The 20120-nt window shown below is 36.3% G+C and overlaps 1 protein-coding gene across 1 annotated transcript in view; it reads left to right on the top strand.

Moving 5' to 3' along the window:
• LOC132129312 (basement membrane-specific heparan sulfate proteoglycan core protein-like) overlaps positions 1-20120 on the top strand; it is a 98684-nt gene that overhangs the window by 14008 nt on the left and 64556 nt on the right. Inside the window, 2 exon segments of the mRNA XM_059540858.1 lie at positions 11356-11470; positions 11897-11965. Of these exon segments, the coding sequence (XP_059396841.1) occupies positions 11356-11470; positions 11897-11965 (184 nt within the window).

The following is a 20120-nucleotide window of genomic DNA, read 5'->3' as shown; positions in this document are numbered from 1 at the left end:
CGGGATGTCAGGAACCTTCAATCATGATGCTGAGGCTTTAGGCATGAGGTCTAACAAAAGAGGCTTTCAGTACATATGCAGTCATGGCTTCCACTTGAACCACAAGCGTCCGCTCTTAAAAATAAAATATCCATCAGTGTATGTGAAACACATAAAGTACAGTGAGAAATGATAAGGCCTTTTCTGGGTGTAAATTGAAGCATGGAGACCAAATACGCTCTCTCTCTCTCTCGCTCTCTGACTGATTTCTTGACTGATTATTTGATTTTTCAAGTGGATTGTTCATAGCAAACCAAAAACATGCAGTGGAACCAAAATAGTGTGATTCGTGAATGACTGATTCTAATGAGTCCATCTGTTTAGTAAATCAAAACTCGAACTGTGAGAATAAATCACTGTTACTGACTTGTTGTGTAAATGAAAACATGTATTTGAAGATGCACAATATGAGTTTTGTCAGTATTTTATAAAAAAAAAAAAAAAAAAAAAAAAATTACAGAATTAAATTTGGCCATATTTTGTTTTAGTGTAGTTGATTTTTATGTAGTTAAAACCAATTATTGTCAAAACCACTGATTGCAAGACCTTAATAGAGCCGTATTTTTCCCACTGTATATATTCGCATAAGATTGAATGCACAAATTTACAAAATTTAAAATAATTTCCTTTGTCATCATGCTTTCTAACCACAAGCATTTTCTTTAAATCTGCTGGAAAATTGAGGGTCAGTCATTTCTATATTGACTGCTGAACCTAATCAATGGTTAACTGATAATGGATGACTTTCTGTTTAAAACCACAGGTGTTGTGCATTAAACACAAGTGTAGTAGCTTCATAGTTGGCTTGTCCCAGTACTCCTTAATCCTGCTCACAGCCGTTTTGACAAGGTGTTTGATAGTAGGATGAAATATCACCTGCAGCTACTTGGCTTGAGTGGTATTTTTACCTCCCAGAGGAATGTCACCTCTGTCCGCCCACACACACCCTTCAGTCCGGTGTGAAAGGGGTCAGTGGAGTTGTAGCATCATCTGGTCCCTGTGTGTTACATGCCAGACAAATTTAATTCATACTCAATCAGGCTATCTCACTGGGGCTTTATATTCCAAGTTGGGCCAAAGCAGGTCTTTGAAGCCTGCAGCAGCTTGCTGTGACATCACTAGAGTCCCCTTTGATCAGATGAACTTCCTCTTTGATTTTCTTGAATGTGTTATTAAGACCATTCAAATCATGCACAAATTCCATTTAGGGAACTTTTGATCAGACTTGTAATTATGGCTCATTTCTCTCAAAACACAAATTTCAAAGCACACACCCTCTGATTTTTAGGAGATATTAACTTCCCACACTCTGTCAAGGCAGCTGATCTTTGTCATCTCACATTATTATGATTCTTAGAGGGTTAATTCATCCAAAATGTATTATACTATTACAATTATTTAAAAGGTAAGTTATGTATTATTTAACTTTAAAGCATCACAATACTATTTATAATATAAATATAAATGTGAATAATATTATTAATCTTTTTGGGGAGCTTTACAGCCTGTCAAGCTGTGAAGTATCAATGTTTTGAATGTAGCCTAATATATTTTTATTTGGTGTTCTATATTTGATAGTCTATAGTGTATTTGTTTTATATATGGATTTTAAAGTTATCTTTAAGTTTAATAAAAAAAATTGTCTAGCAAAATAGTTTGAAACAGCATGTGGGTGAATAATGACAATTTTTATTTTGGATTGATTTATTCATTTAATAACGGAGGCTTGGAGTGTTCATTATTTAAGACAACATCTGTTGTTTGTTTCAAGGGATACTAGATTTCTGCTGCCATTTTATTTGTCATACTCATGTAATTATGAGTGAAGGAAAACAGCTGGTTGATATTTTTCAGTAGCCAGGCTGATCTGGAACAAACAAATGTTCAGTGACCCCTCAATGTGTGTTGAGGATCATCTAGATTTCATTAACAAATATCCTTTCAAAAAGACAACTACATTTAAAGAGCCAAAAGTCACTCACTATTTATTAATTTCCCCAAAACAGGCCTTTTTATAATGACACACTTAAGAACTGAGTCACCATATAAGGTCTCTAAACAGCATTGTCCATAGTCCATGTGATCAAATGCCTGAACTGTTGTCTTTACTGACCATTCCAAAGCCTTCACAAAGTCTCGCGGCCAAATCCGAGTTAATTATGACATAGCTGTATTGAATAGAACCGGGACTTATGAATTTGAGAACAGACTGCAAAAGGTTATCCAGCTTTAAACCTCTCTTGGCAGGCTGGCATGATATCCGAAGCAATCACTGAAGAATGTTGTTTTGTTTCGGTCAGATTTTCACAATAATTTTCATTGTGTTCCGAATATACCTTATCAGACATGGTTATCTCACAATAGAAGATATTTGGAAATTGCCAGCATTGTTCTGAACTCTACTAAATTCAGTTGTGTGGACAAAAACAGCTGAAAAATTCTTCAGAATATCTTCTTTCTGTGTTCCACAGAAGAAAGTCATGACATGACATGAAAGACATGAGAGTGAGTAAATTATGACATAATGTTCCTTTTTGGGTGAAGTATACCTTGAAAAACCACAACGACTATATGTTATAATGTTGTATATGTTAGAATGACTTCTATATTTTGTGATAAATGTCAGCGTATGGCATTTAATAAGGCAGCACTTATTAAATTGTCTTTGCAGGGGAAAAGCTGTTTATTTATAACAGGAAGGGCTTCTTTAAGAAGAACTTGCTTTCTTGTCTTGGTGACGCTGTCCTCTTTCTAAAGAAACCTTGGCAAAGTCACTGAACATACTTTGAAGAATCCTATGTCCTATCCTATGTATCGGTTCTCTGGGATTGACAATCAAACATAATAATGTTTATCATAGCAGTGGACCTGTCAAGGATATGTCAAGATGAGAGCACAAAGATTTATGAACGTTTGACAGCAAGAACATGGCAGTAAGCCAGTTGTTCTGACTAACAAGCCTGCAGTTTGTGAAGATTGGTGTGATGCTGAGCTGGATGACTGCTCAGATGTGCTCATAGTGATGGGCCCACTCAGTAGTGAAGCAGGAAAGAAACTAACTGAGAAGAGATGTGGAGAGGGTGAAAAAGATGAATGGCAAAGAAATCTGATTGTTCAAACTGTAGCTGAGAGAAGCTCCCAGCTCCCAGCCTCGATTTCAGCATGAGAAACAGCTGCACTGAGCACATTAGGAAGCATGTATGTCAAATCTTGCCTGTGGGAGTCCCAGCTCGATCCCAGATGCATGCTTTGGGTCTACGTGGGAACATGTGCATGGCCAGAAGGAAGAGTTCCTGAGTGCCATAAGTATGCTGTCAGCCTTTGTCCATCTTTTTCCATCAATGTGGAAGACCGTAACAACTTGTTTAAGAATGTGCCTCATCCACTGAGTATGCTATGGTTAAAGTGAATGAGGCATGTTTTTGCTGAGAAAGTCTGGTGTCGAATCTTGTCCAGAATGCTTTGTGTAGTTGAAGGGTCTCTCTCATCATGGTCTTTACCCTTAAGGTGCTCAAGCTGAGGTTTAGTGTCAAAATTGGCAGCTTTCATCACCTTGCATGTTCTTGCCCCCGAGAGGTTAAACTCGCAGAAGAATCTCTGTTCCTACCTGCTGTATGCCTTTTGATATCTGTCTTGCACATGCATAGATCTTTCCTGTTGTCTTATCCCTGTTGTCTTCCCTTGCCTGTTAGATGGATGTTTATTTTTTTATAGCCCCTTTGGGTAATAGGTGTGGAAAAAAGTGAATTTCACTGCTTCGTCATACATCAGCTCCCTCATCATTCACCCTAGCACTGTTACAAAACATAGTGAGCTTCCTGCTTGGGTATCCATTGCTGACCATGCATGGAAGCTCATAAGTGACTGATTTTGAACATTCTACATAGGCAGAATCTCCATCTCCCACATGAATAACGCAAAGAGTTTGATGTTAGCATGTTGCTAATCTAACAAGCACGATACTCTGATGAAGTAATTCATGGCACACTTAATTATTTGGTAAAAGTAATTTTTGTTTATACTGTTATATTTTATATGTATATATATATATATATATATGTATATATATATATATATATATGTTAGGTGTAGGGTTGGTATAGGGCCATAGGTTTTGGAACAGAGCACCAGTCAACTATTCCCTGATACCTTTCAGTTATTCTCAAGAAAGGGACGAGGCTTAAAGCAGTGCATTATCAAGAGAAGAAGTACATTATATGATAGGAGAAGGGTAATGGAAATTCTCTAGCACTTCTGGCCCTGCAGTAGACAGCGAGTTGCATTCTGGAGGTCAGGAAGTTTGCCCTCTGATCTGCCTGTATCAGGCTGTGCTTTGGTGTTCTGGCTCAGATGAGGGTATAAAGTGCACATCTCAAGCTTTCACCTACTTAACGCTCTACAGTTTACATTCCATTTGTGTGTTTATAAGAACTGTCATCCACTTCACATCCATGAAATCCTTATGTAATTCAGGGTGGTGAGTCCAGGTATCATGTACTGGAATTTATTGCCACTCTGAAGCATTTTATTCCATTTTGCTACCATTGCATTTTAGATAATGACTAGTCAATTCAGTAGTCAAGAGTTGTATTATTGTCATCGTCCATATTTTTTCTTTAACATTAATTCTTTTTATAAGGCATTTTGTTTTTTGTATCAACTTCAATGTGACATGGTAGTAATGTTTATTTGTTGAAAGCATTTTGAAAGAGGAACATGTTCCAAATATTGACTGCAAAGTAATTGCAGATTTTTGAGTCATTGCTGCCACAGCTGCACTCAAATTGAATAAAACCAAAATACTAAAATCCTTTTCTCACGCTGTACTCCTAAGGTCTTGAAAATTAGACATGGGTCTTTTTGGTGGTTGGAAATGCCAGAGAGGGGTGTGTGTGGGAGCGGATTAGCCGCCAGTTCACTTCAGCAGTGCACATCTGTCCTTTCTAGTCATCATTATTGCTCTTTGGAGGCTGAGTCACTCATTAGAAGTGTGGAAGTCCAAGCATGCTGGCTGAGACCATCTCAATCCCTTTGAATTACATTTGTGTAGCCCTGTTCTCTCTGCTTATCAATTGTCCACTGGCATAGATACAGTGAATATGGCTTCTTGCCTTGTAAACACCAGCTGAGTAAACCCAAGTGTAATCTTGAGTCTTTCAAAACGATGGGATCTAATGTTGCTCTTTGTCTGTTTATTTGCCGCTCCTGCAGAACAAACTTTTGGTAGTGTGAATGGCATAATTGGAAAGTAAACAGTGGGGTTCCTTTGACAGTGGAAAGCATTATGTGTGTGTTTGTCTGTGCTATTATTTCCTTGGCTATAGGTGAACTCAAGCCTTCTAAGGCTGGAGAATGATCTGAGAATTTAAGAAAGTTTAGATGTTTTCTTGGTTTTACTGTATACTGTATGAATCAACCCAAAAGTGAAACACCTTCATTGAAACATGAAAATGATTTGCATGTCATTCTATTCATCACATAAATCTATCATATGAGTTCAGAAGACTGCAATATAGTGCAATAGTACTTGCACTATGCTTTTATAGTGTTTTTTGTTCTTTTGGAGCCTATGCACTTTCATGTATGGACAAAAGCAGTGTGCACATTTTTCAAAACATCTCCTTTTTTGTTTGGCTGAAGAAATGCAGTTGTGTGTATGGAACATTTGTAAATAAATGGACAAAACAAAATTCTTTGGGTGAGCTATACTTTTAAGGTTTATACCCTGTACTAATAGTTAATAGCTGAAGTTATTTTTTTCCCCTTGCTAAGTTGTGTGTCATATCTGGAGACAATGAATTTGATATATACACTTTTTTTTCTAAGTTTTCTCACCCAAAAATATGCTGAATTACAATTATGGGTGATAATAATGACAGAGTCATTACTTACATCTTACTATCACTCTCTGTTTTTTAAAGTGATAAAATATAACTTAATTCACACCATATTTCTGATATTATCGATCAATCTTATCAAATTAATTTTGATCGTTCACTTTTATTTTATATCCGTGAGTGCAGTACACCTGCAAAGCGTTAGCACTCGTTAGCTTGTCATTAGCGTTTTCATTCGAACCTATCGCTGTTTTCTTTTCTCCTCTCCTCTCTCTTGCTCCAGTTTTTCACAAGTTCATCAAACAACCGCTGTAAGAATATTTCATCAAGCACGGTGAGTAATGTCTTCTCCTGCTATTGTTATTTGCACCTCTTGCCATATGTACAGTTTATCTATCTCTGTCGCAGATGAGGGATTCACATGTGATAAATGCAGGGAAATAGTTAGGCTGACAGAGAAGATTTCAGAATTAGAGACACGCATCCAAACTTTAATTGAGGACAATAAGAATGTTAGGGCTCTAGATACGATAGATAAGATTAACAATTTAATTGAGGTTCAACAAATAAAAAAAGATGCAATATGGATAAACAAATGATAAAGGCTTATTGAATATCAGATCCCTTTCTACGAAAACACTTTTTGTAAATAATATGATCACTGATCATAATGTAGATGTGCTCTGTTTGACAGAAACCTGGCTAAAACCTGATGATTACATTATTTTAAATGAGTCCACCCCCAAGATTACTGTTATAAACATGAGCCGCGTCTAAAAGGCAAAGGGGGAGGTGTTGCTTCAATTTATAACAACGTTTTCAGGATTTCTCAGAGGGCAGGCTTCAAGTATAACTCGTTTGAAGTAATGGTGCTTCATATAACATTATCCAGAGAAACAAATGTTAATGATAAATCCCCTGTTATGTTTGTACTGGCTACTGTATACAGGCCACCAGGACATCATACAGACTTTATTAAAGAGTTTGGTGATTTTACCAGTTACCCGAGTTTTTCTGGCTGCAGATAAAGTTTTAATAGTTGGTGATTTTAATATCCATGTTGATAATGAAAAAGATGCATTGGGATCAGCATTTATAGACGTTCTGAACCCTATTGGGGTTAGACAACACGTTTCAGGACCTACTCATTGTCGAAATCATACTCCAGATTTAATACTGTCACATGGAATTGATGTTGATAGTGTTGAAATTATGCAGCCAAGTGATGATATCTCAGATCATTATTTAGTTTTGTGCAAACTTCATATAGCCAAAATTGTTGTTACAAGTATGGTAGAACCATCACTTCTACCACAAAAGACTTTTTAAGCTTTTTAAGTTATCTTCCTGATGTATCAAAATTCCTTAGCATATCCAAAACCTCAGAACAACTTGATGTAACAAAAACTATGGACTCTCTCTTTTCCAGCACTTTAAATACAATTTCTCCTTTACGCTTAAGGAAGGTTAAGGAAAACAGTTTGACACCATGGTATAATGAGCATACTCGCACCCTAAAGAGAGCAGCCCGAAAAATGGAGCGCAGCTGGAGGAAAACAAAACTAGATGCATTTCGTATTGCTTGGCGGGAAACTAACCTATCTTACAGAAAAGCATTAAAAACTGCTAGATCCGATTACTTTTCTTCTATTTTAGAAGAAAACAAACATAACCTTAGGTATTTATTCAATACAGTGGCTAAATGAACGAAAAATAAAGCCTCAACAAGTGTTGACATTTCCCAACACCACAGCAGTAATGACTTTATGAACTACTTTACTTCTAAAATCGATGCTATTAGAGATAAAATTGCAACCATTCAGCCGTCAGCTACAGTATCGCATCAGACAGTGCACTATAGACCCCCTGAGGAACAGTTCCAATCATTCTCTACTATAGGAGAGGAAGAATTGTATAAACTTGTTAAATCATCTAAACCAACAACATTTAGTTAGACCCTATACCATCTAAGCTCCTAAAAGAGGTGCTCCCAGAAGTCATAGATCCTCTTCTGACTATTATAAATTCCTCATTGTCATTAGGATATGTCCCCAAAACCTTCAAACTGGCTGTTATTAAGCCTCTCATCAAAAAACCACAACTTGACCCCAAAGAACTAGTTAATTATAGCCCAATCTCGAATCTCCCTTTTCTGTCCAAGATACTAGAAAAGGTGGTATCCTCACAATTATATTCCTTCTTAGAGAAAAATGGTATATGTGAGGATTTCCAGTCAGGATTTAGACCGTATCATAGTACTGAGACTGCTCTCCTTAGAGTTACAAATGATCTGCTCTTATCATCTGATCGTGTGTGTATCTCTCTTTTAGTTTTATTGGATCATAGTGCTGCGTTTGACACAATTGACCATAACATTCTTTTGCATAAACTTGAACACTTTGTTGGCATTAATGGAAGTGCATTAGCATGGTTTAAATCATACTTATATGACCGCCATCAGTTCGTAGCAGTGAATGAAGATGTATCATATTGATCCCAAGTGCAGTATGGAGTACCTCAAGGCTCAGTACTAGGGCCGCTACTCTTCACGCTTTATATGTTACCCTTGGGAGATATCATCAAGAAACATGGTGTTAGCTTTCACTGTTATGCTGATGATACTCAGCTCTATATTTTTTCGCGGCCCGGTGAAACACACCAATTTGAAAAACTAATGGAATGCATAATCGATATAAAAAACTGGATGACGAGTAATTTCTTACTGCTAAATTCTGAAAAAAAAACAGAGGTGCTAATTATAGGACCTAAAAACTCTGCTTGTAATAACCTAGAACACTGTCTAAGACTTGATGGTTGCTCTGTCAATTCTTCGTCATCAGTTAGGAACCTAGGTGTGCTATTTGATCGCAATCTTTCCTTAGAAAGCCACGTTTCTAGCATTTGTAAAACTGCATTTTTCCATCTCAAAAATATATCTAAATTACGGCCTATGCTCTCAATGTCAAATGCAGAAATGTTAATCCATGCATTTAGGACCTCAAGGTTAGATTATTGTAATGCTTTATTGGGTAGTTGTTCTGCACGCTTAGTAAACAAACTACAGCTAGTCCAAAATGCAGCAGCAAGAGTTCTTACTAGAACCAGGAAGTATGACCATATTAGCCCGGTCCTGTCAACACTGCACTGGCTCCCTATCAAACATCGTATAGATTTTAAAATATTGCTTATTACTTATAAAACCCTGAATGGTTTAGCACCTCAGTATTTAAAAGAGCTCTTTTTACATTATAATCCTCTACGTCCGCTACGTTCTCAAAACTCGGGCAATTTGATAATACCTAGAATATCAAAATCAACTGCAGGCGGTAGATCCTTTTCCTATTTGGCGCCTAAACTCTGGAATAACCTACCTAACATTGTTCGGGAGGCAGACACACTCTTGCAGTTTAAATCTATTATTTTTTATTTTTTCTAAAATCCTGTCAAACGTGCACAAACTACTAGCTACTACTAAATATTGTAGAAACATAATTTTTTCTGTAAAGTTGCTTTGTAACGATTTGTATTGTAAAAAGCGCTATACAAATAAACTTGAATTGAATTGAACTTGAATTCCCATAACACCCTATGTACTTGCTACATCATTAGAATAATGGCATCTACGCTAATATTTGTCTGTTTCTCTCTTATTCCGAGGTCACCGTAGCCACCAGATCCTGTCTGTATCCAGATCAGAGGGTCACTGCAGTCACCCGGATCCAGTATGTATCCAGACCAGATGGTGGATCAGCACCTAGAAAGGACCTCTACTGCCCTGAAAGACAGCGGAGACCAGGACAACTAGAGCCCCAGATACAGATCCCCTGTAAAGACCTTGTCTCAGAGGAGCACCAGGACAAGACCACAGGAAACAGATGATTCTTCTGCACAATCTGACTTTGCTGCAGCCTGGAATTGAACTACTGGTTTCGTCTGGTCAGAGGAGAACTGGCCCCCCAACTGAGCCTGGTTTCTCCCAAGGTTTTTTTCTCCATTCTGTCACCGATGGAGTTTGGGTTCCTTGCCGCTGTCGCCTCTGGCTTGCTTAGTTGGGGTCACTTCATCTACAGCGATATCGTTGACTTGATTGCAAATAAATGCACAGACACTATTTAACTGAACAGAGATGACATCACTGAATTCAATGATGAACTGCCTTTAACTATCATTTTGCATTATTGACACACTGTTTTCCTAATGAATGTTGTTCAGTTGCTTTGACGCAATGTATTTTGTTTAAAGCGCTATATAAATAAAGGTGACTTGACTTGACAGAGTGTCTAGTTTCGGGAGGATTCTTCTTCCCAAGGGAGAGGGAAGCAGGCGATGATCACACCAAAGGTTCGCTGAGCAGATTCAGTTGAAAGAATTTTGCCAGTCAGCGATTTCCTTTTTCAAAAGCTCCAGGATTGTTGTTTTAGAGTGTTCAGTCAGGAGAGAAAGGATTTGGGGGGGAGATCAAGTTATTTATTTGCGGGAGCCATTTAAATGGGAACTGCAACCATGATGGAGATGCAGGGAAATGGGAACTGGCAGGCTATGAAGAATGAAAATGCCAAATGTGGCATCTTGCCAAATACGTATACAAATGTGAAGATGAGAACCGGATTGCAGAGGAGACATAATTGTATAAAATCATCAAAGCTTTTGTTGCCTACCAAAAAAAAATAATAATAATAAGCAGAAGGCTCTGCTGGTTGTGTTGAAGTTCAAGTTTCTGCTAATTATGCAAATTGCAAAAAAGTTGCTTTAATGTGTTTTTGCGTGTGTGTATGATTTTTCATGTGATACCACAGGCGTTAATATGTTATTTTATTCATACCTTATTTTTGATTCATATTACACTGCTATTCAAATGTTTGGGGCTGGTAAGATTTTTTTTTTTTAAATCCCTGATGTGGACCTAGGCTTTATCTGATCAAAAATACTGAAAAACAAATACAATTTGAAATAACTGTTTTTGTATAAATACATGCAATTTATTAATTTTGTAGACAAAGCTGAATTTTCTGCAATCATTACTCCATTCTTAAATGTCACATTATCCTTCAGAAATCATTTGAATATGCTGATTTTGTGCTATAGAAACATTTCTTGTTATCATGTGTTATTCTTAATATTTATTTTGCAGAAACTGTGATAATAAAACTGTTTTAGCAACTAGCTTTATTTATTTGCCCTTGACACTTGATTTGATACTTTAATTCTGTGATATCCAGACATTTCCAGACGTTTCCAAATACTTTTTAAAGACAGCTTTTATACTTTCATTTCATGTCTTTTATGATGTGTGTGATATGCATTTTTGGGCATGCATATCACAAAGGCAAGATGTTTATCTCTTCTTCCTTCAGCAGAGCTAGAAGGCATTGACTGTTGTTTTTGTCTCTCTCTTCTGTTAGTCTCTCATAACTCAAGATGAGTTTGGAGATGCTGATTTCAATCCCATAAATTGTGGTTTCATTTGTTTTGACTACAGGTGGTTCAGAGCTCTAAAGTGTGGGATGAGGTGCCTTTCCCAGAAGGTTTAGAGGAGGAAAACACGCGGCCGGGAGGTTATGTGGATGATGAAGAGTACTATGATCCTTCAGGAGGTGGGACTATCTGAATGCTGCACTGCTGAGACGATCCTGAATTTTTTTTTAAAAATCATAGTTTCTACACAAAATGTTAAGCAAAACAAATCTTTCAACATTGATAATAATATGAAATGTTTCTTGAGCAGCAAATTAGCATATTAGAATAATTTCTGAACCTTCATATGACACTGAAGACTAAATTAATGCCTGCTGAAAATTCAACTTTGTCATCGCAGGAATAAATACTATTTTCAAATATTAAAATATAAAGTATAGCAAACCATTCTTTTAAAATTTTTATAATTCTTCACAATATTTCATAAATTCTTTAATCAAATAAATGCAGACTTGCTGAGCATTCAAGACTAATTTTCAAAATCCTCTTTTTTTTTTTTTTTTTTACTAAAAATAAAAAACTAATATATATATATTTTCCTTCAGATGTAAGTGGAGAAGAGGATGGAAGCACCCCTGAGCCGAGCACAGTTGAACCAGGCACACCTATTACAAGTGAGAAGCCTTTTTTTTTCTTTCTTTTTTTTTAGAAAGGAATTATTACAGCTTTGCATAAGTCACACATTTCATATCAGTGTGATAAAAGAGATGCATCAACAGATTCTGCAAACATCTTGCAGTAAAACATGAAACCGTTTTAATCATCTGCTGAGGGCATTATATCGAGTTGTTGTGTCTCAGTCACATCCTGTCACCCGCCTTTGCTCACAGTGATGAGACAGCAGCTTCATCATAACAAGGGCCTCAGATTTTTGCCGGAGATCCAAACAATACTCAGTTCTCCTTTCATCAGCTGAGATGCAGAGGTGTAAACATAGCAGCACACATGAAAGTCAGTGTAACAAATAGCAGCTGGAACAGACGATACAAACACTGTCCTCTGTTGATTCACTCACATCATAAGTTTTAATTCTCGCCTTTCATAATTTGGGGAGGTCTGTAACACATGTATCTTCTCTTTGAGTTCTATTTAAGGAAATCTTGTGTACTTTTATCACATTTTTACAGAAGTTTTGTGTAGTAATTTCACATGGGCTCCACTAATGTAAACCTGAACCATTTCAAAAAATTTTAATTTTTGAAAATAAATAAATTTTTAATCATTTTTTTTAAATATAATATTCTTTGTGTTAAATGGCAACCAGCCTCATTTTGGAAACGGACCTTGCGTTATTTAGATAACAAACATCGAAAGTGTCTCAGCTGCAGTGTCAGACTTCTGCATTTTCCCTTCTAAACTTTTCTATCATTGGAACTACTCTTTTCTTTAAAATAAAAAATAAAGAAATTACACAAAGTCTGGGGCCAATTTAAATGTTTTGAAAAAAAAAAAAAAAAAAAAAAAAAAATATATATATATATATATACACACACATATATATATACACTCATATATATATATATATATATATATATATATATATATATATATATATATATTAACCACAAAAATATTAAAGAGATTATCTGTTTACAGCATTGATAATAAGAAATATTTCTTGAATAAATTAAATTGTAAAATATAATAGAAAATTGCATTAATATTTTAATTTTATACTGTTTGCTGTGTTTTTGATCAAATAATTCAGCTACGGTGAATATAAGAGACTCTTGTTCAAAAACATAACCCATCATAACCCATAAAAAGAATAAATATTTATGATACGGCACTATTTTAGGTAAAAAAAACAAAAAACAAAGAGGGATTAGCACTAATGAATTATCAGTTTCTTGTGCAAACTTTCGGAAAGCACTGCGAATAGTCACCGAATCATTTTTTTAAAATATAATATTCTTTGTGTTAAATGGCAACCAGCCTCATTTTGGAAACGGACCTTGCGTTATTTAGATAACAAACATCGAAAGTGTCTCAGCTGCAGTGTCAGACTTCTGCATTTTCCCTTCTAAACTTTTCTATCATTGGAACTACTCTTTGTAATGGCTTTTGCTTCCCCGTCTGTCCTTTTGGAGTCTGTCTGGGCCATTGTTGTCCATTGTATTGTTTTGGTAAGCGCTCTGCAGCCTGACACCTGAGCTTTATTCTCAAAATAGCACAGCATGGACCTCCACACAAACATGCTGGCTCATAAATTAGAAAGGGATATTTCTGCTGTAGCTATAGTATATTCAGAAGATGGAGTAGCAGAGGGGTGACCGTGTCAACTAAGAGGTGCCAGATCTTAAACATCACCTCTGTGAGACTCAGTGTTATGAAGTGACCACATACAGACTCTAAATTCTCAAAGCAAACATTTAGTTTGCTAAATGTAGACCCAAAGTTAGCAGAAGAAAATTGAATCTTCCGTCTAATTTTGAACTGGGCCATAAAACTGATCTGACCTGATGAGCAAAAATGAAAGTGAAAGTCGTGACATTTGCCAAGTATTGTAGCCCATACTCGGAATTGGTGCTCTGCATTTAACACCCCGTGAACACGCACCCGGAGCAGTGGGCAGCTAAACATCCAGCGCCCAGGGAGCAACTGGGGGTTCAGTGCCTTGCTCAAGGGCACTTCAGCCATGGGTATTGAGGGTGGAAGAGAGTGCTGTTCATTAACTCGCTCCCACCTACAACTCCTGCCAGCACCGAGACTTGAACCAGCGACCTTCTGGTAACTAGTCCGGCTCTCTAACCATTAGGCCACATCTGCCCCCAGCTGTACATTTCTGATCTCAGTGGATTTGTAGAATCTGGAATAACAAATCAATATCTTTTTACAAATATATCTGCAATGCAATGTTTTAAGGCTGGATAGGTTGAGACTATGAGTCACCTAGTGGTAATCCCCCTAAAGCCATTTATATATCCGTGCCTGACAGCACTTGAGAAAGAACATCCTTCCTGGAGTAGAGTATTTGTGGATGTCTAACCTATGTGCTCTTTTTCCAGAGGTCTGTGTGACCACTTTTCCTTTCCTGTCGCTGATAAGAGTTCATATCCAACTACTGTAGCAAATATTACACAGAATCCTGTTTTTCTGATGCATGTTTTTTTATGGAGCATCTGTTGAAATAGCTACAAACTGGTCTTTAGAGTGGGGTTTAAAATCCTCCTTGAAAATAATGGCTTCTAAATCTAATGTACTACCATTTAACATTTGGAGTTTATTGTCTTTCTTTTTTGAAATAAATAAAATATTTGTATTTAATTCGGATGCATTACATTGTTCAAATGAAGTAGTTATCATCATGAGTAATACATTTAAAATGTAAGTGTGCTAGTCCCTGAATAGACCCTGAAATAGTTACTTTTTATTTAAGAATCATCTCCGTCTGAAAGATGTTACTTGGGAATACTGACAATAGAAACATAATTTGATAGTTGTCACTACTCTAGATGAGCTTGGATTTGGTATATTATATAGTTTTATTATTTGATATTATTTGATATTTTCATAATGATTCATAATGATGATTGAAATCATGATCTTTGTCGTCATACCATATTTCCATTTATGATGTTTAGAAACATTTATGATGTTGTTTTTTTGAAACTCTGGAACATAAGATTACTACTGAGGTCTTTTTCCTCATGAGAATCATCTGAGAAGCAGGAGTCTCTTTTCCCTTTCGTTTCAATCTCATTGCTCTGTATGAGATGTCAGACATCTGTGCTGGTAACTCAAAGGTTATTGGTTTAAACCACAAAAGGGGGTGATTTATGAACTGAAGAGCATTGGGGTCTGTCAACAGTCTACCCCTGAGCAAGACACTTAACCCCAGGTTACTCCTGAGGTAGAAAGGCATTTCCTAAATGACAAAAATGTGATTATTTCAAAACACCTGATTATGTTAGGCACCATATAAGCAGTCCATAGAGGTGATATCCAGCTTCTTTTCTTTATCTTTCCTAAATCCCCTTGGTATACAAGAAGGCTCTTTTATCTGATACTAAGCTGCTGCATATTCCTGGCTGGTTTGTTTGTTGTTAGCTTGATAAAGCCTGATAAAGACGTGGTAGATCTCCTCACCCTCCTTTAGCTCTACAGAACTTCAGAAGCTTCACAGGTCCTCGTTTAGACCCTGAACACTGGGTCATACAGCCACATCAAACTGAAGAGAAAGGTTAGCATAGCATACATACATGCTTTCAGTTAGGGAGACTAGCTGAGAGATCATTTTGAAGTGAGGCCACGAGAATCTCGATTACGGTGCTCACTAAACGGGAAGCTCAAAGGACCAACTTGTTCATTTGTTAAGTCATCTACCCATGAGCATTATTGGAGGTGTTCAGCCAAAATGAAATCATAGTTGTAAAAGGCAATCTTATTCATCTCTAATTTTGGATTCATGTAAATGTTTTCTTTGAAAGATCTGGCCTACTCTGCTGTGGTGACAAGTATATATTGATACATTAACCTAAACATTATTACATTATTTAATTTTTTTTTTCCATTAAAAAAAATATATTTTTTTTTATTGGTTTAATCTATAAAATAAATGCTTCCATTTTTTTTTTCACTTGTGCATGATTCTAGCTATGTAAAGGTGAACAGATGCATGTAAAACCTTCCTTTAAAAAGACCACCCAGCTGTCCATTCATTGGCTGTCCTGGTGGTGCAGTTGATGTAATATTTTGTGTCAGGGTTGCAACGATGATAGTATACAGCAGGATTGGGAGACGTGGTGGGGTATTTTGGTTTCCATGTTGTTGTGGTCCAGCCTTCTCAGAGGAGGCCATATACATTCTGTCAGAAAGAGGAAAGGGAAAAGAATTGAGAAAATGAAGACAATGTGTGGACTAGTAATTCTTCACTTAAACTTAAAAACAGGCACAACTTTGTTCTGACATGGTTGTGAACAGCAATAAAAAACACATATTATTATAAATGAATGAGAAAATATAAACAAGTAAGAAATATGTATATATACATACACACACACACACACAAATTGTTGTCCACATGATTATAAAGAAACTGCAACACATTTAATTAATCATAAAATTTTGTACCAAAACTAAAATAATAATTAATTGTAAAATGTATCCTAATTATAATATTTTTTTTTACAGTGCAAGGAAGATATTTTGAGGATATTTTGACAGCATCCATTCTTATTTTAATGTTGGATTTATTAACCTACCACTTATTGTTTAATGCAAAATCTTGCAAAATTCTGAGGAAAATCTGTCAAGAACCACTAGTTTACTGAATAGAACTTCCTAAATAGCTTTCCTCTTCCTTCAGCTATCAGTCTCAGATACTAGCACTTATTTTTTACATATATGCACTGCCTTGGAAAATCTTATCCCCCTCCATAGGAAACATTGCTTCATTTCTCTCATTGGACATGAGTATCAAATGTCCTTACAATATGACACTCACAGAGATGCACATAGTGTTTGTAAGTCATTGTTTCCTAATCCGTCACATCGGTAATACATGTAGATAGTTCTAGTTCAGAAGTTATGATGATTGCAATAGTCTAACAGTGAATAAGCTCATTTTACTGCTAATGGAAACATGCTTGGGTTTCACCACAGTCGAGCGTTTTTATTGTGTTTCAGGGAGGAAGGAATGGGAGTGGCCATAAGGAAAGTAATAATCCATATTATAGGATTATAAAACAATTCACAGCTTTAGTTCCAGTGGCTAAACTAAATAAATAATATTCATTGTTCAAGTGATCAAAAGAACTTAGTGGACGATACAGTAGCGAGAGAGGGAGACAGACTAAAAGGAATAAAGGGTGCTTGCTTTGTCTCTCTGTGATAGCACACTGAAGTCTTTGTAGTGTGAAATTGTCAGTAGCAGTTCAGTACATAAAAGGACAGTTCTAATAGTGTTGCTTCTTTCAACTCGGCACTTTGATTTTGATGCAGAACAGCTTTGAATTTGTGGATACCTCATTAACACCCCTTAGCGTGGGATGGAATGAACAGCAAAACATAATCATAGCAATTACGAAAATGATTTCTCCTCCACGTTACCGCTCTGTACTGACTATGTGAATGCAATTTCTCGGATGGATGTTCTTTTATGTTATCTTTCATAGAAAGTTTGTGCAAGTTTGCTGGTATTCACACATGCAATTGTTTAGAGATCAATAAGAATTCCAGCTTGTTTCAAAATACTTTTTTAATTATTGATTGCATTGTTTCTTTGTAGGTCTTCTAGTCATAGCAAGAGATTTATATTGCGGGAAAAGCAATTAAAGGGAATGAAGATAAAAGATCTTGACACTATAATGTTTTAGTTAACTGCTTCTGGTTCCACTGTGGATTTCAAGGGACAGTTTACCAAAAATGAACAGTTTTTATTATAATTAGCGTACTCTGTTCTTAGTTCAAAGCTGAAATACTTTAATCTTTTGTCCTTTTTTTGGGCCGTTATTAACATATTATAGATGTAAATAAATAATACTAAGCTAAATAATACACTGGGACTACAGTTTTCTTTTGGGCCCCATTGATTTGATTTTCATTGTACAGACAAAAACAGTTGAAACATTCGTAATGACGTAAAGACAAAATGTCATGTTAGTTTGAAACAGCATGTGGATGAGTAAATAATAACAAAATACTCTATGGTGGGAACCAGAAATGGTTTATCAGAGTATTCTGACATCAAGACCAATTATCTTGGCCATGTCTTCAAGTACATGGGAGCAAACAGGATGTGGCCCTCCCATTGGTTGCCCAGAAAATAGCTCTCCTCTCTCACAGATACACCCATTGAAGGGTTAAAAGCAGATAGTGGAAGTTACTGGCCGGAGTGGAGGATATCCTGCAAACTACAATGACTTAAGGAGATCCCACCAAGAAAACTGTAGCTGCCATTTAAAACAGGCTGAGAGAATTCTCACAGCGATCGGTGCCTTCATAGACAGATGTTGAACATATGCAGCGTTGCATCCCTGTGCCAAAGAGATGTGACTCTTAAACACGCACAAATCAAAATCTGACATTTAAAATAGAAAACATGCGTCAATTAAACTGTGATTCCTACAGCTGGGGTGTTTTTACTGAATCTCATATTTCATAAATGTTCAGCATATCATAGCTTTTTATATGCAATAACTTCTAATTTGCACCTGTCACTAGATGTAAAATATGATTTTCTTATGTTTTTTCCTTAATTGTTTCCCCACTATCCTTAAAGTAAAATCTCCTCCACAAACCTAATAAAATAAAATAAAATAAATATTTTTTTTCCTTGAATATATTCAGTAATGAATATTATTCAGGCTGACTTAATTATTTTTGCTAAAATATCAAAAAATATAATTTTCAAGGTGAATTTTTTTAAACCGATATCATGTTTATTTATTTATGAATGTATGTCATATCAGTAGTATTGAGAATATTATTTAACAATAAATCATAAATATCATCATTTTTTTGACAAGTCACACCACAAGCCATTTCATCCCTGTCCTTTCTAGAGGATGTCCACAGAATGACTTAAATATTTTAATTAATAAATTGATACTTATTAAAAATCTAATATAAAGATGTATACTTAAAAGATGTGAAATTATTTTCTCCCTTCAATAACTGTTGATTTTGTTAAAAAACAAGCAGTTCTTGAAACTTCTGGAATCACAAAATGATTGTTTAATTAATTTACTATATTAATACATCCAAATTCACACAAAACAAGTGTAATTGTCATTAATACTAAAATACCTGAAAATTTGGAATATTGTCACAAAGGTCGAAAAACCACTACTCACATAATTAACTGTTTTTTTTTCTTTTGTTTCTCTGCATATTGGCTGTCAAACATTCATTTTCACTTCTACACTCTAATTTATGCATTCACACATTTGCTTGTATGATCTCAGAGGAGTAAACACGAGCTAAATGGGTTAAGCACTGCCATGCTTGGGGTGTGAAATTCTGTTTAGTACCAGAACGACAACAAGATGCCATGCCAGCTGGCTTTGTGGCATTATGACGGATGGAGGTTTTCCTCTCGCAAATGCTCATTTGACATTTGATGATCTGTGTCTGAGAATGGACAAATCTGCGAATCTCCATCCAAGTGCATTCCACAGACCTTCAAAATAAGACAAGACTACTATTTTGAGTGTTTGATCCAGTGTGAAGGGTTCTTGGAGGGAGGAGGAGGAGGAGAGAGGGGAATGAAGGTCAAGTTGAAAGACTCATGCTTTAAAGGCCAGACAGGCCGCATTGGCTCAATCAGCTCTTTGTCTTCTGCACTGGCCTCCGTGTGTCCCGTCGAGGGCTCGGGCCACAAAGCTGCCAAAGTTATGCTGTTGTTTAGCGAGTAGTAGTAGAGTTTATGACATTAGCATTTGGAACGCCTTTTCCCTTGTCCAAATGCAGTTTCAGTACCCTCACTGGCGTTCAAAGGGGATTTCCTAAACAGAAAGTCTGAATGGGGCTTTGCCCTGTTTTAGAGTGAGAATGTGGTTTTCTGAGTTGCAGCCTTATAAGCATGAACTACCGAGACGAGATTACAGGCACTGGGCAGGCTGAGCCGTCTAAAGGGAGAGGCTGATGCTTTTACAGTGTGCCCGTGCAAGCGATTTGATTAATCACGAGTCAGTGCCAACACTTTGACGGGACTATTTGATGTTCCATTTCCTCTGTCAGTATTTTCTGTTATGTCACAATAGACAGACTATTATAGCCTGGACAAAGGCAGTCAGTCAAAACCTTCTGACACTCTAAAGACCCTTT

The sequence above is a fragment of the Carassius carassius genome, chromosome 46, assembly GCF_963082965.1.
Source record: "Carassius carassius chromosome 46, fCarCar2.1, whole genome shotgun sequence".
Taxonomy (NCBI): domain Eukaryota; kingdom Metazoa; phylum Chordata; class Actinopteri; order Cypriniformes; family Cyprinidae; genus Carassius; species Carassius carassius.
This window is presented reverse-complemented; position numbering and strand designations above follow the sequence as displayed.